At 45.1% G+C, this 23,157-nt stretch overlaps 1 protein-coding gene and 1 long non-coding RNA gene across 2 annotated transcripts in view; one reads left to right on the forward strand and one right to left on the reverse strand.

Moving 5' to 3' along the window:
* The window catches only part of LOC120560408, a 6,769-nt gene extending 3,419 nt beyond the window's left edge, over positions 1-3,350 (forward strand). Inside the window, exon 3 of the long non-coding RNA XR_005639480.1 lies at positions 3,222-3,350. This is a non-coding gene — a long non-coding RNA (uncharacterized LOC120560408). The remainder of the gene's footprint in view (positions 1-3,221) is intronic.
* The window catches only part of LOC120560407 (tetratricopeptide repeat protein 28-like), a 391,494-nt gene that overhangs the window by 149,639 nt on the left and 218,698 nt on the right, over positions 1-23,157 (reverse strand). The window contains 2 exon segments of the mRNA XM_039802872.1: positions 10,578-10,708; positions 14,452-14,724. Of these exon segments, the coding sequence (XP_039658806.1) occupies positions 10,578-10,708; positions 14,452-14,724 (404 nt within the window).

Raw genomic sequence — 23,157 nt, forward strand, 5'->3', positions numbered from 1 at the left:
CCTCTAACCAGCGCGAGTAATGTTTGGTAGAATACAAAAAGTCTCTATAAAGAGGAAGAATACAGCGATGTCAGCGATAGATTTACTCAACAACAGCCTTGGATCTGGAACACAGTTAAAGGTGCAGTAGGTAAGACTTCTAAAACTACCTTTCTGTCCATTTTGCTGAAACTGACCCTACGCTCCAGTAGAACTACATGAAGAAGGGACTGAGAAGTTGTTAATGTTCAAAACCAGTTCCTTCCTGAGACTATTTAGCAGAGCCACCGTGGCTGCGTCCAGATCTTAACGCCGCCCCAAGACGACTGTGATTGGTTTAAAGAAATGCAAACAACCCAGAGAAGTTTTCTTATCTCCTATCCCAGAATGCATCTGTGGTGTAGCCAGACCTTTACTCCACAGCGCTGTGGAGATAGAGCTGGCTATGCGAGACTACATAGTGATATCCACAAATAACAGATAGAAATGATCGCCAAAACAACACAAACAAGCTTTGCAATCAACCAAGTTTTCCTTCAACACACACACACACACACACACACACACACACACACACACACACACACACACACACACACACACACACACACACACACACACACACACACTAACAAGTTCACAAGACTTCATTTACTCATGTCTCTGTTATCATCTTCCAAGCTTTTTACCCACATGATCAAAACCTGAAGCTCCGCAGAATCCAAAAGCCACATCCCACGTCATATCAAAGCCACATGGTCCACCGGGTCCTTTTATCATGTCAAACATGTCACCATGGAGATACGATTTCACTAAAGTGTGCAGGAAAGTCTCGGTAACTGCAACAAGCTCTCAATTAAACACATATGACACATATTCCTTCATCACAGAGGACTGGAATGGATGCTAGTACTTCTATGGGCCCGTCCCAGGTTCCTAAATTGCATTCACGTTTCCTTCACTTCGCTTCAAGAAAGAAGGCCAGGTGGCCGGGTTGGCTCAGTGGTAGAGCAGGCGCACATATACTGAGAGGAGAGGTTGATGCTTCGACGCAGAGATCCATGGTTCGAATCCGACCTGTGGCTATTTCCAGCATGTCTCCCCCTTATCTCACCTAGCTGTCCTCTCAAAAATGAAAGGTGGAAAAGCCCCTTAATATTAAACATTTAAAAAATTACTTTTTTTCATACAATGAAGTTAAGGCTGCTCGATTATGGAAAAAAAACATAATCACGATTATTTCGGGTCAATATTCGGGACAATAAACTTCTGGAAAGATGTTGCAATTATCGAACTTAAAAAAACAGTGGAAAAAGTTACGTATATCAATAGTAATAAAACACATACATCACACACAAGAGAAAATAAGAGTTTACTTGCAAAACGTAATGAGCTAAATAATAAGTTTTTCTCGATTATTCTGTTTTTGTGATCGTTGGGAGCCATAAAATCATAATCACAGTCCTAAATCAAGTATCAAAAACTGAGGAGGACACGCTGTTGGATGCTGTCTTACTCTTTCTTCAATGCCTAACGAATCGATCTCTTTCTGCTTGAGCAGCACTGAGGTTGAAACCTGAAAATGAATAAAACTAATTAATAACATAACTGATTCCACTGGTGGGACTGTTGAGCTCTGCTCCAGACCGATACCTCCGGTTCAGGCTGGTCCTCATCCTCAACACGGGCCTTTTTCAGTCACGGAAAATACTTTTCAATACTCATCTGGATTGAAGCGGCAAAAATTCAGTGCGAGTGTAAAGAAAATGCCCTAATATTATTTATAATACGTTTATTTGATTCACAGCTGCTACATGTAGTGTTTTGACCTCGACAACCCAACTGCATTTTACCGCAAACTTGCGACTAGTTAACTTTCTGAGGCGGGCGCAAATCGCTTGTTTGCTAAAGAGTCGGGTCGGGACTCCGACATTAACACGCTGACAACATTGTATTCAGAATATTAAATATTTTTATAGCACTTTTTAATGTGTGATTGTGTGAAGGTGTTCACGAGATACCAACCTTTCGTGAACTTGTGAAATTTTGCCAGCCGTCTTCTCCATAAACAGTGTTTTCATGGAGACAAGACGCTGAGTGCACGGGGGTGCTGTTGTGTGTGTGTGTGTGTTTGTGTGTGTGTGTGTGTGTGTGTGAGAGAGATGCGATAGTGACAGATCTCAGACGGAGGAGAGCAGGGAAAAGGAAAAAAAATAACGAAATAACGAAACGCAATGTGCACCACAACAATATAGTCCGTGTGTGGGAGACACTGACGAGACGCTTCAGGGGACAAGACGTCTCATCCCTCTAGAGCTGTGTTTCTCAAATGGGGGTACGTGTCCTCCTAGGGGTACTCTGGAGGACTGCAGGGGGTACGTGTCCCCCTAGGGGTACTCTGGAGGACTGCAGGGGGTACGTGTCCCACTAGGGGTCCTCTGGAGGACTGCAGGGGGTACGCGACATTTTTTGCAAAATGTGTCATTCCCTTTTGTGGCTGTTTTTGTAGTTTGTTACCTTTTTTTGAAGGCTTTGTCGTTAGTTTTGACCTGTTCCTGCCTTTTTTCCTTACGTTTTCTTCAAAGTTTTTGTCTCTTTTTTTCAAAGTTTGTCGCTTATTTGAATTAATGTCACTTTTGTCGCCCTATTCTTGCCTTCCTTCCTTCTTTCTACTGTCTTTTTTCAAAGTTTTTGTCTCCTTTTTCCATCAGCATCTAAATGTTTTCCAGGTCCAAGGCTGTTGTTTAGTAAATCTATCGCTGACATCGCTGTATTCTTCCTCTTCATACAGACTTTTTATTCTCGCTGGTTAGGGGGTACATGGCTTAAAAAACACATTTCCTCGTTTCCTCTCTCTCCTCGCATGACTTCTTCCCTTATTCGGATCCCCCGCTAGCTGCTGACAATGTGGCAGCTACTCTTCCTGGCGTCCACATAAAACAATCACAACATAAACATAAGAATACCAAATTTTACATACATTTAAAGACATATAGTGCAAGGACAAGAACATTACTGTGTCACTATTGTCCATCATAGCTAGATTAAATAATGTTATTGTTGAAGTGTTTTATAAGTAGTCTTTTATAACTGTGCTCGCGTCTCTCCCGCGTGTCCTCGGTGTGAATGGACTAGGACGCGAGGAAGGGAGGCGAAGTGAAGGAAGTGTGGATGCAATTTAAGAGAACTGAGATACAGCTCTCTCTCTCTCTCTCTCTCTCTCTCTCTCTCTCTCTCTCTAGTCTGTAGACCGCTCACTGGAAATCCCGTCCGAATCAACATCCTGTCCCCGGCCTCTAGGAAGTGACCTCAGCTTCAGATAAAGCCTCCGCATCAAAAACATCAGGCCAGCCTTAATAATGAGCTCTGCGCCAGGCTCCAGTGTGTTCTGAGGGAGCCAGGTGGTGTGACACACACATGACTCTGATTAGGGGGCCTTCGGAGGAGCCGGGGGGGGGGGTGGGGGTGCGGGGGCCTGTAGGGTGGGCCGTGCACGGCCAATCAGGACAGTTTACTTTAGGATGCAACAACGGCTGCGTCCCAAGTCTCTTATTGGATATCTTCTCGCTTGAACCGGAAGTCGTTCTGGCCCTCCTTCTTAAAGGCCGTCTCAAAGCTTGTATTCCTGTCCTGAGGAGGGAGGATGGAGGAGGGAGGAGGGATGATGGAGGAGGGAGGAGGGAGGAGGGAGGAGGGAGGAGGGAGGATGGAGGCGGGAGGATGGAGGAGGGAGGAGGGAGGAGGGAGGAGGGAGGATGGAGGAGGGAGGAGGGAGGATGGAGGAGGGAAGAGGGAGGATGGAGGAGGGAGGATGGAGGAGGGAGGATGGAGGATGGAGGAGGGAGGAGGGAGGAGGGAGGAGAGATGGAGGATGGAGGATGGAGGAGGGAGGATGGAGGAGGGAGGAAGGAGGATGGAGGAGAGAGGATGGAGGAGGGAGGATGGAGGAGGGAAGAAAGAGGATGGAGGAGGGAGGATGGAGGAGAGAGGAGAGAGGATGGAGGAGGGAGGATGGAGGATGGAGGAGGGAGGATGGAGGAAAGAGGATAGAGGAGGGAGGATGGAGGATGGAGGATGGAGGAGGAGGAGGGAGGAGGGAGGAGAGAGGATGGAGGAGGGAGGATGGAGGAAAGAGGATGGAGGAGGGAGGATGGAGGATGGAGGATGGAGGATGGAGGAGGGAGGATGGAGGAGGGAGGAGGGAGGAGAGAGGATGGAGGATGGAGGATGGAGGAAGGAGGATGGAGGATGGAGGAGGGAGGATGGAGGATGGAGGAGAGAGGAGAGAGGATGGAGGAGGGAGGAGGGAGGATGGAGGATGGAGGAAAGAGGATAGAGGAGGGAGGATGGAGGAAAGAGGATGGAGGAGGGAGGATGGAGGAGAGAGGATGGAGGACGGAGGATGGAGGAGAGAGGATGGAGGAGGGAGGATGGAGGACCCCGGGCCGCGGCGAGCCACGCACACACCACATGACGCCAGAACCGACCACGAGAACAGCCACACCACACGGAGAAGACGAACGCCCAACAGCGCTGGCCGACCGCAGGTGAGTTTGGTCTTCCTTATTTCCCCCCTCAGAGGAAATTTGAAAGACAACAGTTGATCCCGCCCCTCGGATTGAGCCCTGACCAATGGTGAGTTCCCAGACCCCAACATCTGGACGTGGGTCTGGGCTCGTCAGGCTAACTAAGCCCTTCAGTGGTGTTCAAAGACCTCCACTGGGCCCCAGGACACTCTGGCACTCATGAGTGGGCCAATCGCCTTTTGTGTGTAAGCATGGTGTGATACCTTCAAGTAAAGTGGAACCAAACATTTAATCAGACATTTTGGCCGGCCTGTTACAGCCACACAGCCGACCATGTGCAGAGCAGTCAAACCCATCTCTCTCTCTCTCTCTCTCTCTCTCTCTCTCTCTCTCTAACATTACATGACAGAGGTTTTTTGGCACCGGTGCCTGTAAACACATAATCATACGTCTTGCTCTGCGCATATCCTTAAAACTGTGGGAGGGAGCGATGCGGAGGGGACCTGTGGCCTCATTCTTCAGCCGCTGGGTTTCGTCCTGGCGCATTGTGCTGCCTCTGACTGGACTGTTTAAATGTCTGCTGATATCAGCGAAACACAAACAAGCAGGCCTGCTGCGGAGGATAAGGAGCGAAGGGGGAAGCGGAGGCCATTCTTCTCCTCGTTTTTGGGACGGGAATTGTGTTGGAACAAGCACCTGCCCCCTAACAACAACAATGACCACAGAGGTCGGGCAGAGAAAGAGAGATGAAGGAGTTAAGGAGAGAGAGGGCACCAGACAGTACAGAAAAGTGGATATACGTTTCCCTCCCTCTCGTTCAGTTTCTTCTGTCCCTCCCACTCTTCTTTTCTCACTTTCCATATGGAGCACAAGTCTTCGTTTTTTTTCTTTCGTCTTTCTAAAAACTCTGTCCAGAGTGGAGATTTTGGAAAACTTCGTTTGCATGTTTGCACGTAAACTGAGACAATCGGAGGTTTAGGCGGCCGAGGAAGTGAGAAAGAGGAAGTGATTCGTTGCTGTTGTTGCTATTTTCGGGATTCTGATTGGCTAACCTGGGTCTGTCCCAGGTTTCTTCCTAAGAGGGAGTTTTTCCTCGCCACTGTCGCTCTGCTTGCTCTTGGGGGAATTACTTTAATTGTTGGAATTGTTGGGTCTTTGTAAATTATAGAGTGTGGTCTAGACCTACTCTATCTGTAAAGTGTCTCGAGATAACTCCTGTTATGATTTGATACTATAAATAAAGTTGAATTGAATTGAATTAACGTGGACTGGAGCTTCTCGTTACGCTGCCACCTACTGGTACGTGTAAACGAACACTTTTCTGAAAACCGACAGCTGTGCACGATGTTATTTTTGAAAACTGAGAGGTTGAAATTTAATGAAAAATAGCCGGCCGAGCCAATCAGCACGCAGCATGCTTCTACCAAGGTCTAACAATGTCTGTGATTGGCTGTCTAACGTTACACGTCGTAGAGACACGCAGGAAAAACTCTACGTTACACAGAGACGCACTCGCCTGGTCGGAGCTGGAAAAGAAATAAAAAGATTTGTGCTGTAATGTTGAAATTTATTTTAGTTTTTATGAAATTAGTATCAAAAAAAGTATTTTAAACTAAGTAAAGTAAAAGTAGTTTAGGAACCGGTCGTGCAGTCACGGTATTGGTAGTGATTTTTTTTTTTTTAAATGATACCCAGCCCTATCTGTGTACCCTAAAGGGACCTCAGTCTGGACGGTTTCTGAATGTGTCCTGCCTTCAGTCTCCGGGTGAGCTGGTCAAAATCGGCACGGCTTTCTACGTCACTAGCCGAGACGAGGGGCCTAGGGGGCTAACCGTTAGCATGCTAGCGCTAGCATGTTAGCTCGTTCTGAATGACAAAACACTGCTACAACACACACTAGTTCACCATAATCTACTATAGAACTACTTCCAAGTCCCTGTTCTGCAGGTATACCACGCAAAGTGTGAAGTGCTCCCTCGTTTAGAAGAAGTCTCACGGCTAATCCTGCCTCGTACTGACTGAAGTTAGAGAAACAGCTAGCTAGCTGATGTGATCCTTACCTCGCTACTGAGCATGTTATCCTTACCTAGCTACTGAGCATGTGATCCTTACCTAGCTACTGAGCATGTAGTCCTTACCTAGCTACTGAGCATGTAGTCTTACCTAGCTACTGAGCATGTAGTCCTTACCTAGCTACTGAGCATGTAGTCTTACCTAGTTACTGAGCATGTAGTCCTTACCTAGCTACTGAGCATGTAGTCTTACCTAGTTACTGAGCATGTAGTCCTTACCTAGCTACTGAGCATGTAGTCTTACCTAGCTACTGAGCATGTAGTCCTTACCTAGCTACTGAGCATGTAGTCCTTACCTAGCTACTGACCATGTAGTCTTACCTAGCTACTGAGCATGTAGTCTTACCTAGCTACTGAGCATGTAGTCTTACCTATCTACCGAGCATGTAGTCTTACCTAGCTACTGAGCATGTAGTCTTACCTAGCTACTGAGCATGTAGTCCTTACCTATCTACCGAGCATGTAGTCTTACCTAGCTACTGAGCATGTAGTCTTACCTAGCTACTGAGCATGTAGTCTTACCTAGCTACTGAGCATGTAGTCCTTACCTAGCTACTGAGCATGTAGTCTTACCTAGCTACTGAGCATGTAGTCTTACCTAGCTACTGAGCATGTAGTCTTACCTATCTACCGAGCATGTAGTCTTACCTAGCTACTGAGCATGTAGTCTTACCTAGCTACTGAGCATGTAGTCCTTACCTATCTACCGAGCATGTAGTCTTACCTAGCTACTGAGCATGTAGTCTTACCTAGCTACTGAGCATGTAGTCTTACCTAGCTACTGAGCATGTAGTCTTACCTAGCTACTGAGCATGTAGTCTTACCTAGCTACTGAGCATGTAGTCCTTACCTAGCTACTGAGCATGTAGTCTTACCTAGCTACTGAGCATGTAGTCTTACCTAGCTACTGAGCATGTAGTCTTACCTAGCTACTGAGCATGTAGTCTTACCTAGCTACTGAGCATGTAGTCCTTACCTAGCTACTGAGCATGTAGTCTTACCTAGCTACTGAGCATGTAGTCTTACCTATCTACTGAGCATGTAGTCTTACCTAGCTACTGAGCATGTAGTCCTTACCTAGCTACTGAGCATGTAGTCCTTACCTAGCTACTGAGCATGTGCGACTGCCAACAAAGATGTAACAGCAGTGAGATGTCTCACTCTGTAGCTAAAACAGAGAGCTCAACACACAGGGTCAAAAGAGGAGCTGCAGCAATGTGCAGTACAACTAAAATATGGTGTTTATTGAAAATCAAACCATGTAAACCTATTCTGGTACAACCTCTAAATACAATTATGACCCTAACTTGAAGGTTTATATCGGAACCGGTCTGTGTTTGAAGGCATATCCAAACAAAGGGACGAGCGCGGCCACAGAAGAACGTGGCTGCAGCGTCAGGGAAAAGTTAAACGCCTCTGTGAAAACCTCTGTGGCCTCCATGTTTACTTCCGTATGACAGGGTCACATGTGTGACACGTGACGTTGTATCACTCTTTTTTAGCGCATGTGGGTCACTTTCCAGCTGTGCCCAGTTCAAACTTTCAATTCACTTCATTTTATTTAAGAAGGGCACAATGCAAATTAATAAAATGCATGATTTTACATGGGTAACAAATGCCAAAATTAGCCAAAAAGGCTATTTTTCATTTGTAGTCCACTGGCTTGAATGTTAAAAAAAAAAGGCTGCGAATAAACAATAAAATACTTGAGTCCGATGCGGGCTACATTTTAAAAAAATATTAGGGCTGTGCTCGATTAAAGAAATTATTAGTCGACCAACACTCATTCAATGGTTTCGACAGATCGACAGATCTGTAAATCTGAGTTTCTCCGCAAAGAGTCATGTAAAAGCGCCACTTTAATTCTTGTGTTTACCAGAGATGTGCTCGTACGTTTCTTGGAAATAAGTTATTCAGCATGAAAAAAAGCATAAAACATGTCTAAATGACTAAAGAAATCTAAGTTGACTAAGACCAAAACGACCGATTACTCGACTAATCGACTAAGAGGGAGCAGCCCTATAAAATATATGTGAACAGTCGGTCAAAAAAATCGGATCTGGCAATGAACCGGAATTGAGCATTAAAGCCTGCAGTCTGAACATAGCCTTATTTCACCCCCTCTCCTTCCTTTTCATCTTTCCCTCCCACTCTTCTTTTCTCTCTCTGCCCCATATTCAAACAACTTAATCTGTGTAAATTACATTCCCGAACACGCGTATGTTTCAAAGCCCCAGACTTATGCTACATGGACCAGATAAACATCTGCATAATATCTGCATACATGGTTTGCATTGGTAATAAGGTGAACCAGCTGCTGAGGCTATCCTGTTGGCCTTTCCTTCGACTGCCTCGCTCCCTCTCCTCCTCCTCCTCCTCCCCCATTACCTTCATCTGTTCTCCGCACCAACTTGACACCTGCGTTTTTTAAAATAGACAAAGAGCAGCGGCATCTCTGCGTCCTTCACACTCCTCCTTGAGATACCCTCCAAACCGCCAGAACAGAGGAATGCTGGCCACAGCACAATCCCACACCCACGACATGATAAGAGACTCGGGGAAAAAAAAGAAAAGAACTTTTTAACCTCAATTCATTGTCCTCCGCAAAGACAGTTCGCCCGCTCCATCCATCTAAAGACGGCTGGAACTAGGGCAGGGAATCGTCACCGATTTCCTGATTCAATGTCGATTTGGAGCATCAGCTTCTGCCTTCAAACTGACGCTTTCGAGTTCATTCTTTTAATCGCATCAGACTTAAAAACTCTTTCATACATCAATCTATCCTATTGTTAAACCAGCTACATTAAATCCAGTGCAATACTTATTTCAGGGATATACGTCTCCAAGACGTCGTCTGTGTGTACGTTCATGTCATTTTCTGTTGTTATACATGTTTTCTTTGTTTTCCTACTTGGAAGTTTATGTCATTTGTGGTAATGTTTCACGTATGTCTGTTGGTGTTATTAATCTCATGTAGGTTTCTATGTATGTGTATGTCCTCTTTGTTTTTATACGAGCTACCCAGGGATGCACAAAGAAGTTCAGCCTTGGCTGACAATAAAGTTGTATCGTATCGTATTTCAGGTGCAAAATCAATTCTGCATGGATGTGGAAGAGATTCTACAATTGTACAATTGGTAACACTTTACTTGAAGGTATCTACATAAGAGTGACATGACACGGTCATGAACAGATGAACCCTAGCCTTGTGATGACAAAAACCGGATGACACTTACTAAAAGAAGCGTTATGTCATACACCTTTATGACTTGCTTATAATGTTTATGACACGTTCACGACAGTGTCATGTCACTCTTACCTAAGCGTAACCGTACAATTGATGTCCTTTTTATTTCACATGAACACACAATAAAGTGCAGCTCTGCAGACTTTACAGTCACTGAGATTTAATTCAAATATAAAGAGGTTAGAGAAAAAAAACTAAATGGCCAGGCCAGGTTTTCCCTCGCCAAAATGTAGCCCTAACTTTAGAGCATTTTTTAAGCCCCCTAAACGACAAGCTTGCATGACACACCAATGGACTCCTTTAGGTCTTTACGGGCGCTTTTTACACCTGTAGTTCGGTGAAGTTGCAATATTGCTGCATTTTTCATTTGGTTCGAGAAATGATGATGTGTTGTCACACAGACGACCAGCGATGTGTGTTAACATCCCTTAAATCATATATAAGTCCGTACATCGCGTGCAAGATTGAAACTGCAGGCTAGTAAATGCTCTGTTAGTTGGTTCACTTGCTGTATTTGGGTCGGATCGCGTTATTGAAGCGAACCTAGACCCCCATTCTTAAGCAGACCAGAGTTTGTTTGTTCGGATGAGCGTCTCACACCAGCCCAAGCCAACCAGACTGTCCGACCGAACGCTCCACGGTTCGTTTTAAACGGACCAAACGAGGCAGATGGGACAGCAACCTTAGTTTCACGTGATGAGAAAGACATAAAGACAGATTCTGGATTCTGCGCTCAAAGCGTGTGCTTCTTACCTCTCTGTCCTTTAGCTTCATGGCCAGAACCAGCTGGTTGCGGTGGTTGGTCAGCGCTTCGCGGTAGTTTCCCTTGGAGAAGAATGCCGAGCCCAGATTCCCATGAGCACGGCATTCCCCTGTTTGGTCACCTGAAGAGGGGGGGGGGACAAAAAAAAAAACAGATGAGAAGAGAATCCAAAAGAGCAAACAAAGCAAAGGGCCTGTTCTGACCTGGTTTTTAACATCTGTCCTGAGTGGACAGCTCTAACAGAGTTTCTGCAGGTTTCACCAAGTCAAATTTCAAAGTACTCATATTATGCTCATCTCAGGTTCATAACTGTATTTAGAGGTTGTACCAGAATAGGTTTACATGGTTTAATTTTCAAAAAACACCATATTTCAACCCGTTCTCATTCCGAACTCGTAAAATAAGTACGTTTGGTCAGTGTCCTTCAGCGTCTGATGCGACGAAAAAGGCACCCTTTGGCGTATTTGTGTAACGTACTGGGGAGAGCCGCAGTTGGATGAGATTTAGCGAGTGGTATGTAAGGGGAAATTGCTGCGTAAGGACGATGGTTGGGGTGGTGGATGGGTAAAACACCGGACTTTCACTCAGGAGACTCGGGTTCGTGCCCCGCGTGTGGCGTTTTGTTTCCGCCTCCGCGGTGTGTTTCCGGCGCTTTGAGGCGTCCTTTCCCCGTCATTTTTCTCCTAAACCTCCGTGATTCCGTTATTGTCGCGCTTCACCCGTCCCGACCAAGCGCGTCAAAAGGGACGAAAAAGGGACGGCAATAGTGGCGACCAAGCACGTTTACATGAGACGCTAAAGGAGACTTTTAACGTCAAATAAGAACGAGAAAGGCTCCTGACCGAACGTCCTTATTTTACGAGTTGGGTGTGAGAATGTGTTGCAATTTTTTTGTTGTACTGCACATTGCTACATCTCACTTCTGTTGGGAGTCGCACAAGGAGTTGTGCAGTACCTATGTAAGGACTACTAGCCAGTCAGAAGCAGAGTATGATGGCTTGCCCTGACAGTAGCTAGGTAAGGACTACTAGCCAGTCAGAAGCAGAGTATGAGGGCGTGCCCTGACAGTAGCTAGGTAAGGACTACTAGCCAGTCAGAAGCAGAGTATGAGGGCGTGCCCTGACAGTACCTAGGTAAGGACTACTAGCCAGTCAGAAGCAGAGTATGAGGGCGGCGCCTGACAGTACCTAGGTAAGGACTACTAGCCAGTCAGAAGCAGAGTATGAGGGCGGTCCCTGACAGTACCTAGGTATGGACTACTAGCCAGTCAGAAGCAGAGTATGAGGGCGCGCCTTGACAGTACCTAGGTATGGACTACTAGCCAGTCAGAAGCAGAGTATGAGGGCGCACACAGTACCTAGGTAAGGACTACTAGCCAGTCAGAAGCAGAGTATGAGGGCGTGCCCTGACAGTACCTAGGTAAGGACTACTAGCCAGTCAGAAGCAGAGTATGAGGGCATGCCCTGACAGTACCTAGGTAAGGACTACTAGCCAGTCAGAAGCAGAGTATGATGGCTTGCCCTGACAGTAGCTAGGTAAGGACTACTAGCCAGTGAGAAGCAGAGTATGAGGGCGTGCCCTGACAGTAACTAGGTAAGGACTACTAGCCAGTCAGAAGCAGAGTATGAGGGCGTGCCCTGAGAGTAGCTTCTGCCGTTTTCCCTTTTTTGGAATAACACAATAGACGGGGACCATTATTGTGAAGAATGTATAGGAAATCAAACCGTTTCACAGCCGCTGCCCTGTGTACACAGCGCTTATGCAACATAATAGCAGGAATGTCTGTTGTAATATCCTACATACTGTATTTGTGAATTGGGGGGACAGTTTATCTGATCTCAATGCGTCCTGAGAGTGTTTTCACCTGTACTTAAGCTTGTCCAAAGGTGATCCCAACACTCAGCTCCGATTTTAAAACCCAGGACAGAGAAGGGGCCATATTTGCAGTTCAGCCTACGTGATCACGGAGCAGCTGGTGTTTATTTCGCATCATCCCACCGTCACCGTTGAACAGCGACGTGATGAACCACATCCATGCCGCTGACGTGCCACCGCAGCCTTAAAAGGGAAAAGTGGCCGTTCTGGGTTCTCCACAGTAGAGTGGCTTCCCTGACAGCTGCTAGTGCTGATCTCAATGCTCCAGAGGGGCGAGAGGGGAAAGCCTTATTATTTCTGCCTGACAGAGAGGCCCCACATACAGGGGCCAGAGTGAAGCGAAGAGTCTCTGCACTCCACCTGAGAACCACAGCTCCTTATCTCCAGCTGCTCTGCCCAGTCATGTGTCAAACTGTGAGTGTGTGTGTGGGGGGGAGAGAAGAGTGGAGCCAGTCTGTGCTACTCTCCGTTTTCGGTTTTTTTTTTTCCTATCATCTTAACTTTTCTTTTCTTAACAGTCTTTCTCTCGAACCTTCTCCCCTATCTAACACCCACACAGCGTAGCTACAGTCAGAGTTAGCAGCATCTATTTCGGAGCTAAGAAACGGGTCAATTCCTGCCAATTTAGTGAAGACTTTAATTACTTTAAACTTTGGTGCACGATGCTAAACTGGGGACAAATACTTTCCTTAACTGCCTTTCTTTCAAATTGTATCTTCTCCTATGTTAACACCCACACTGCGTATCTACAGTTAGAGTTAGTACCATCTATTTCGGAGCTAAGAAATGGGTCAGTTCCTGCCAATCCCTTGCAGACTTTTTTTTTTAAAAAGAAATACTTTATATATTTGGCTTCCTTAAAGATACACAAGAACTAAGACTACGAGTGTGCAGCTGTGCCAGCAGCTCTGTAATCAGTCCTTCCAGAAAAATGCGGAGTTTTTTTGTGATTGTTGCGGGCAAAAATCCTTGATTATGCGGCACGTTTTCTTAAAAAATGCGATGTAATATGCGGGGTATTTATGCAATTTTATGCGATGAAATTGCGGGAACTTGCAAAAACTGCAGTTTCATGAAAAAGAGTAAACAAACACCCAGCTTTTCAATGACGTTCGCGTAACTATGTCACTTCATAACGTTCCCATGGCAACAGGGGAAAATGGCTGCTCTTGTGTGAAGTAAACGCAAAATTATTAGATATTATGGGACTTTTTTGCAACGAAAATGCGGGGATTATGAAGTCATGCAAGCTCCGCATATTTTGCGCGGAAATCGGCAATTTATGCGGCGAAAGTGCAGCGTATTTGAAAAATATACATAAACAACGGACAAATAGAGTCTTTAAACGCTTCAGATGTAAAGTTATTCGCTGTCAAAGTGACGTCAAAATGAATGGGAGTCAATGGGATGCTAACGGGAGGTGATGGCTAGGTAGCATCAAAATGGCTGTTTAGAAGCTCAGAGTCACTTCCTGTTTATGTGTCCCTTTGGGTTTATCTAGGCCACGCCTCTTTAGGAGACCAGCGGCAGGTTCCAACGGGAGACGTGAACGTGAACACAGATCTTTCGCCCTGTAGTCACCAAAGTAAATACTTTAACATCCAGTCCTCACAAGTCTGAAAATATACATTAATATTAGTCCAACATATCAGTAGCAAAGACAATTCAGGATAAAAACTATATATTTACATACTGAAGATAAGCTTACTATAGGTAAGGTAGCCACTTTGGTAGCCGTACAGTTTAGTTTAAGGACTTATTGTGTTTGTCACATGTATGTTTAACGTTAAAACATAATGTATGAATAATGACCATTTATGTTCATCCATTCGGCCCAGTTTAATATGCAACTCAATTGTATACAGTATATGCAGAAGGGGGTCCCTACTTGGTCTCTCCTTCAGCAAAGGGGTTCCTGGCCTAAAGGACGTTGAAGACCCCTGAAGCGCTAATCTATGTTCTTATTCTCCCCCGGTCCAGGCCTCTTACCTAAGGTCTTGGCGACCTCCAGGTCCTGCTGCATGTAGCCGGTGCTCTTCTCCGTGTTGCCCAGGGACCAGTGGGCGCTGCTGAGGGCCGAGAAGACCGAGCCGCGGAGCTTGAGGCTGCACGTGCCGATCTTCAAAGCGGCCTCGAGCACCACAACAGAGGCGGTGTGGTGGCTCGCTGTCAGCAGCTCCTGGCCAATCACAGACACCACCACAAAGGGACTTTTGTCCAGCTTCATCTTTTGCAGCTGCTGATAGGTGGGCTCCAGAGACTCTGTGCAGGGGAAGACATGAGTAAGACAGAGATTAGAAACAGGCTCCGGAATATGCCAAAACATAACCTTGTGCTGACGTGGTGACGTCGCAGATTTAGCAACATGTATTTCTGAGCTAAGAAATGGGTCAATTCCTGCCAATGTTTTGCAGACTTTAATCACCCTAAATGTTGGTGCACTGTGCTCAAGAGCACCTTATTAGACTTTTGAATATGGGCAGTTTGTAATGCCATATTTTTATTGTTTCCATGGTTTTACAAAATTGGAAAGATCTTAACTAAAAGCAAAGAACTTCTAATATATCAAGAAGTGCCACTCCCTCGTTACTTCCGGGTTCTGAACTGGTTGCAGTTCCACCAGAGTTCCATATAGGGGGCGCTCACAGGCCAGTGCAGAATGAATGGGGCTCTATGGAGCTATACCCCTCAAAATCCACTTTTCTCAGGATATAATTTTTTGTCTAGTAATTTGAATGTTGCATTCGAAAGGGGAAGCTAAAAAAATACACACTGCTGTGTGTTAGATTTTTTTAAAGTAACTTTTTTGTTCTAAAAATCCTTTTAAAATGTCAATGACGTCATACACATATACGGCCAGAGATACTGCTTTACGGCAAGCTCTGAGTCGCTTCCTTTGTTCTCTCGAGGCATCGATAACACAGCTGACAGGTTAGGCTCTCCCTGTTAATACACGTGCTACAAAGAGGTTTTCTAATGTTTTAAAGACCACACCGAAATATTCACTCTCATATTCAGGCTCTGCTGGGGGGGGCGGGGTTTTTTCTGACCAATCAGCATCCATTAGCAGAATGCTAGCGTGTTATTGGGCAACAACGACTCACCCTGTAAGAAATCAAAAGGCCATAGGTACTCGTTCATTCAACTTTCGGTCTATAACCCATGTTGAACTTGCAAAAACTACAATCAAATCTGAGGTTTCTCAACGACAATCAGGCGAAAGAGACAAATTTAGCCGTCTAGCTCCATAGAGTCCCATTAATTTCGCACTGGACCGCGATCACCCCCAGTGGAACTCTGGTGGAACTGCAACCAAAATCCGGTACAATGGGGCTGGATAGGGAGTGGAACGGCTTTCCGTTGACCGGCTTTGCTAAAAGCCTACATTCCACTTCGGTTTCCTACAGGTCTTTATTTCAGGGATCTGATGTTAGCTATCTGCTACGCTACGCTGTAAGCAAGAGCAGAACAGGGCGGCTGTGGCTCATGTTGTAGAGCGGTCGTCTACCAATCGTAAGGTCGGAGGTTCGATCCCTGGCCCTGCTGTCCCATGTCGTGGTCTCATTGGGCAAGACGCTGAACCCCGAATTGCTACAGATGCTGCGCCACTGGCGTGTGAATGTTTTTCTGATGAGCAGGTGGCACCTTGTACGGAAGCCTCGGCCACAGTCGCTGCATTTACATGCGGTTTAAAAAAAACTATTATATTTGGGTTAAAGGGATACGCCACCGTTTGTTGAAATAGGGCTCATCACGGTCTCCCCTAGCTGTAGATAGGTGGGGCTCATCACGGTCTCCTCTAGCTGTAGATAGGTGGGGTCTCCCCTAGCTGTAGATAGGTGGGGTCTCCTCTAGCTGTAGATAGGTGGGGTCTCCTCTAGCTGTAGATAGGTGGGGTCTCCCCTAGCTGTAGATAGGTGGGGTCTCCTCTAGCTGTAGATAGGTGGGGTCTCCCCTAGCTGTAGATAGGTGAGGTCTCCCCTAGCTGTAGATAGGTGGGGTCTCCCCTAGCTGTAGGTCTCCTCTAGCTGTAGATAGGTGGGCCAACGATTTTTTGTGCATGCATCGTTTTAGTCCGGTGCAACACCGGCAGCGCCGCCGCTAGTTAGCTTAGCGTAGTGAATGGAATCCTATGTTGCCGGTTAGCATGTTGCGAGTAAAAGTGAGCAAAAAAAAGACAAAAAAAACAACCTAATTACTTGCACTCAGACAAAAAATGCGTTGACTCACCTATCTACAGCCAGGGGAGACCGTGGTAAGAACTATTTCAACCAACGGTAGCGTATTCGTTTAAGGCAACACCCCGATTTCTCAAACGCCATGTAAACACCTTACCTGTTTTTTTAAACCACCCTTTTCTCCGTCTTCCTGAATGTAAAGGTGGACTGTTTTCTTGCCTGTTACTCAATACATGAGTTGATATCGTGAATTAATCAGCACACCTTAAATATAAATATGACAATTTTTACCATTACTGTTTTTATTGTCTCTCTTACATGACGCACGCTTTAGTGATTATTGGATCTTCAAGCGCTTAAAAAGAATATGATTTTTAATTAGATCACTCACTGAGAAAACTCAATAAAACATGGGACCCCTTCTTTCAATACATTCGAGACGTGCATTTTCCAAATATCCCTGAGTGATGTACTAACTGATATGATATGACGGGCAGACCAGCCCACAGCCCTTGTTTCCTTTTTTGTCTCTTCTTTGTAGTGTTTGTATTGTCTTAATAGTGTGCTGTCTTTGCTTTAACATTTGCATGATACCCTGATTGGGGAAGAAAAAAATATTAATGAATTTTAACCGGATTATGTAAACTGAAACTATTCTATTTCCTCACTGGGAGAAAAGAAATGTGGCGGAGCGAAACGTCAATATCCCGCACATCGATAGCGGTGTTGTAATTCTGATTGAACATTAAGCTCTAAATCACATTCGGTCTCCTTTTAACCGGCCGTTCGGTGCGCTCCGACAGCCCTCCGCCCGTGGGCTGTAGCTCGGCTGAGTGACGGATTACGCTGACAATTTGACGATAAATCAACATATGAGACATTTTTCCCTCTCCACTCTGTTTGGGGTAATCTCAGGCAATTACCAACAGCGCGGCACAAAAACGGCACAAGTTTTAGAGCATCGTGGGCGACTGTCTTTTGCAAACCGCGAAGCAAAAATCCCATTTCTGCCTTCTCTCCGTGTCAGCCGAAGAGAGAAGAATACACGTGCGGAGGGCTGAGTGGGGTTTTGAGATGGAGTTTAATGAGTGATGGGGACGCTAATGCAGCCGATGCTCCCCAGTAGCAGCAGCAGCAGCGTAGGAATGCAGAGCAAAGGAGACACTCAAGGTGACCTTTGAAGAGGCTAAAAACGCACACAATGACATAAATCAATGGTGGGCCGCGCGGGATTCAGGATCCAAAGCCCCTCCAGATTATATAGCCCTCTGGCAGACACCAACATTGAACAGCAGGAGTAGTGTGCGTGTGTGTCTATTGATGCATTTGTGTGCGTCGGTGTATATTTGCATGCATGTATAGGAGTATCTGGGGGATGCTGAATTCTCATGGCCCTGTATCTGGGAGTATTTTGAGCAGGATTGCTACTAATTGGGTCAAAGCGCTTTACAGGAGACTGCATGGTGTTACTGTGCCTCTGCACACTGGCTGCGTGTGGCTGGACTGGGCGATGTGGAGAAAATCAGATATACAGTGCACAGCATGAGTGAATGCACCATGCTAAAGTTGACAGGGGGCATAAGTCAGTACACCCCTATGTAAAATTCCCATAGAGGCAGGCAGTTATTTCATGGATCCAGGATACTATGCATCCTGATAAAGTTCCCTTGGTCTTTGGAATTAAAATAGCCCCCCCCACATCATCACATACCCTTCACCATACCCCCACATCATCACATACCCTTCACCATACCCCCACATCATCACATACCCTTCACCATACCCCCCACATCACCACATACCCTTCACCATACCCATGTTTCCTCCTCCCTCTCTCTCCCTCTCTCTCCCTTTGATCCGCTGATCAGCTGCATGAGCCACAGCACTAAATATAAATTTAAAAAACTAATTATTTCATTAAAAAAAGGTCCGCCAGAGTCTGTTGTACTTAGCAACGGTCTTTTGTACAGAAAGAAATGACCGTAGAATGCCGTGACTGACGTAAAAAAAAAATATAACATCACACAGAAAATAGAGAGCTATAGGTATAGGAGATATTCACCGACTATATTAGATCAACATCACTTACTATACCTTTAAATTCAATCAAAGACAAAACTTACCATATTACTATACTACATCTAGTCTCACATCAGGGTATTTCAATGTAATATCGATATATTGGCCGGCCCCTAGCGTGTGGCTGCGTGTGTAGTCTACATTTCAGCAGAAGGCACAGGCTTTCATAAACGGCATCTTTCATTTGTTGAGACAAACATTTAGGCACAACAGTCATAGCAGTTCTTGGAACACACACACACACACACACACACACACACACACACACACACACACACACACACACACACACACACACACACACACACAGATGCTAATTCACCTAGACACACACCTAAACACACGCACACAATATGAGATGCTTCCCCACACAAGCAGTCAAAAGCATAACTGATGATGCTCTTTCAAGAGCGTTGCTTGTGTTCCACCACTTGGCAGAATGTCGTGCTTCCAGCGTCGCTGCGTGCATATATTCATATAATATCCATTCATAGGCTGTAATTGGCTTCAGAGTGACACCGAAGGCTGAGTCATAAATCAAACACGCAGAGAATCCTTTGTTTTTAAAAAAAAAAAGGTTTCAAGGCTGCTGCATTCATAAACAGGTAGTTATGACAACATCATCTCACGTGTTGCTACACACACACACACACACACACACACACACACACACACACAGACACTCACAGTCACACACTCACACAGACACACAGTCTCTCACTCACACACACACACACAGTCTTTCACACACACACACACACAGTCTCTCTCACACACACATACGTACACACACACACTCACAAGCAGACACACACAGTCTCTCACACACACACACACACACACACAGTCTCTCACACACACACAGCCTCTCACACACACACACACAGATCCTCACAATCACACACACTCTCTCTCTCACACACACACACACGCAGACACTCACACACACACACTCTCACACACACAGTCTCACAAACACACACTCACACACACACACTCTCACACACAGTCTCACAAACACACACACATACACAGATCCTCACAATCACACACACTCTCTCTCTCACACACACACACACACACACACACACACACACACACACACACACAGACACTCACAGTCACACACACACACACACACACTCTCTCTCACACACACATACACACACTCACATGCAGACACACACAGTCTCTCTCACACACACACACACACACACACACACAGTCTCACACACACACACGTCTCTCTCTCTACTCACACACACACACACACACACACACACAGTCTCACACACACAAACAGACAGTCTCTCTCTCACACACACACACACACACACACACAGTCTCTCTCTCACACACACAAACAGACACACACACAGTCTCTCTCACACACACACACACACACACACACACACACGTTTACTGAGGCTGGTATCAAGATATGAAGGGAGAATTACAACCTGTGCCTCATTGATATGCACCCAGCTAACAGTAAGTCATAACAGTCATTCTCCCCCATCTCTCTCCCCTTTAGTCTCGTAAGAGGCTTCTTAACGGTGCTTCTGCAGCCGGGGCCACACTTCACTCTAACGACTGTATACTTAACGGCAGAAATACATATCTGCAACTAATGATTACATTCATTGTCTGTCAATCTGGCGATTGTTTTCTGGATGAATAGATTATATGTTTGGTCTGTAAAATGTCAGAAAATGGTGAAAAATGTGGATCAGTGTTTCCTCAAAAAGCCCAAGATGACGTCCTCAAATGTCTCGTTTTGTCCCCAACTCAAAGAGATTCAGTTTACTGTCACAGAGGAGAGAAGACACTAGAACATATTCACATTTAACGAGCTGACATCAGAAAATTCTGACTTTTTTGTCATAAAAAAATCACTCACACCGATTAATTGATGATCAAAATAGTTGGCGATTCATTTAATAGTTGACAACTGATCGATTCATCTTTGCAGCTCTATCCAAAGAGTTATTCTGCCTGACATCCAGTGTTGTGCCTGAACGCGTTCATTGAACAATAGTTCATGAACTCGTTCATATTTTGGGGCGAACGTGAACTGAATGTACCGTATTACCGCCTGGTGAACGTCACCGTGAACTCCTTCATCCTGGTGTCTGTGAACGCCACGCTCTCTCAGTTTAACTTCGTCCAATAGGGCGCCAGATTTCTACAGAGCCTTCCAGGTCAAAACCAGGGCTAAAACACACCGTAAACAGGGCTTCATATGTAGCGGGAAAAACACCCAATCTGGCAACAGTCACCAGTGTCTCACCGCCGCATGGGTCATCCAATCAGAAAGCAGCGTGGAGGCTTCGTATGATCATTTAAACACGTTTTATAACGAGCTCGGTGAGGATGGAAACATCTGACATTTCTGGGCAAACGTTGCCCGCCGGCTTTCAAAAAGAAAATCATCACTTCAGTCCCATCCACAGAAAACACACACACACACACACACACACACACACACACACACACACACACACACACACACACACACACACACACACACACACACACACACACACACACACACATCCACAGCAAACCTGAAACGGCTCGATGAACTGGTCTGATACGAAGATGAAATCTGACGCATAGTTTCAGTGTTAAAACTGATAAAATAATTGCTGTCTGTGGTTCTATATGTGAGCTGTGGCAATAAGTTTGAAAAATAATAGCTCACAGAAACATATGGAAAAAATGAACTAAGTTCATTTTTGGAACTGTGAACTTAGTTCAAAATGTTGAAGTATGAACTATGAACTGAACTTTGAACTAGTTCACGTAGAAAGTGAACTTTCCCAACACTGCCGACATCTTGTGTGAATAAAAACATAGACGATGCACTCCCCCTCCTCTATCTGACTAACGAGTTAGTCCGTCTCTTTGACTTTCCCATTCTTTTTATGTCCATTGGTTCATATCGGAGATGAAGATTACTAAAAAAAACAGGTCAAGTGAAAAACCCTTTTACTTTAACACGCAGTATGTGGTAAACAATAGTTTAAAACATGTCGAAAGAGGCGACAAAAACTTCGGAAAAACAACTAAAAAAGTCTAATAAAGCAACAAAGACATAGCCTGATAAACCAGACCCACATCCAGATGTTGGGTCTGGGAACTCCCCATTGGCAGAGCTCAATCGGAGGGGCGGGATAAACGGTTGTCTTTCAAATTTCTTCTGCACGCAATAGGATAGCGCTACAACCAACCAGAGCAATGAAGAAGGTAGCGGAGCTAGTTGATAGATTAAACTTTTGCCGTATCCGGTCGGCAAAACTCCGAACGCATCTTCCTTTTTTAAGAATGACTTCAGTGCCGTTCTTTGTTGTTTTCTCAAAGAAAAGCTGAACTCCAAGACTTCCAGAAGACCGCTGTTCCCAGCAGCAGCAGCCATAAGCCCCGCCCACCGGCTCTATACGCAATGTGATTGGCCTGACCAGAGTTTGGTTTTTCCAGCTCGCAAGCCAACGGAGAGTTGCTAGACTGACCCTGGCTGCGGATTACATTTGCTGCCGCTAGGGTGCGTCTAGATTTCTAGGCTAACAAAGACACAGAAAAAGCGCCAAAAACATTGAAAAAGCGCCAAAAAAACTTTAAAATAAACTAACAAAAAGTGACAAAAAAAACTTTGAAAACATGACAAAAAAAACCTCGACAAAAAAACAGACAAAAAAACATTGAAAAAGTGAGACAAAATCCCATAATTAACGGACCGTTGTGACTCTCTGGCCCCAGGCAGCTGAGTGAGAGAAAGAACTGGATCGGAATAAAATAGTTAAAACATTACCCGTGTGATTAAACACATACTGAAACACACTTCCAATACTGAAAACTGTGAGAAGCTGATTCCCCACAGCTTGTTCAATAATACAGATGGGCAGTGCGGATATCGGAGGAAAGACTGGTGCCCCAGTCATCAGACATGACTAATGGACTAAAGAAATCTAAGTTGACTAAGACCAAAATGACCGATTAGTCGACTAAGAGGGAGCAGCCCTATAAATAATATACGTACATATCACAAAGTCTGCCACGATACGATTCAATTAAATTCAGGCTCCTGCGATCGATATGAGACAATTTATCACAATCAGTTACATCTATATCAACTCACAAAAAGCAACTAAAATAAGATTTGACAAGTTTGTTACCGAGCTCTTCCAGACATTCAAATGAAAAGCAAAAAATAATAGATATAAAGTGGGAATTTCTAAAAAAAGTTGCGTGATATGTATTGATATTTTCACTTTGCAACGACTATATTGTAACCCTTGTTCATTGAATCGATATATCGATCCAAATCGATGTACCGTTACTGGCCCCAGGCAGCTGAGTGAGAGAAAGAAAGAGAAAGAACTGGATCGGGATAAAATAGTTAAAACATTACCCGTGTGATTAAACACATACTGAAACA

Source organism: Perca fluviatilis, chromosome 6, assembly GCF_010015445.1.
Source record: "Perca fluviatilis chromosome 6, GENO_Pfluv_1.0, whole genome shotgun sequence".
Lineage (NCBI taxonomy): Eukaryota > Metazoa > Chordata > Actinopteri > Perciformes > Percidae > Perca > Perca fluviatilis.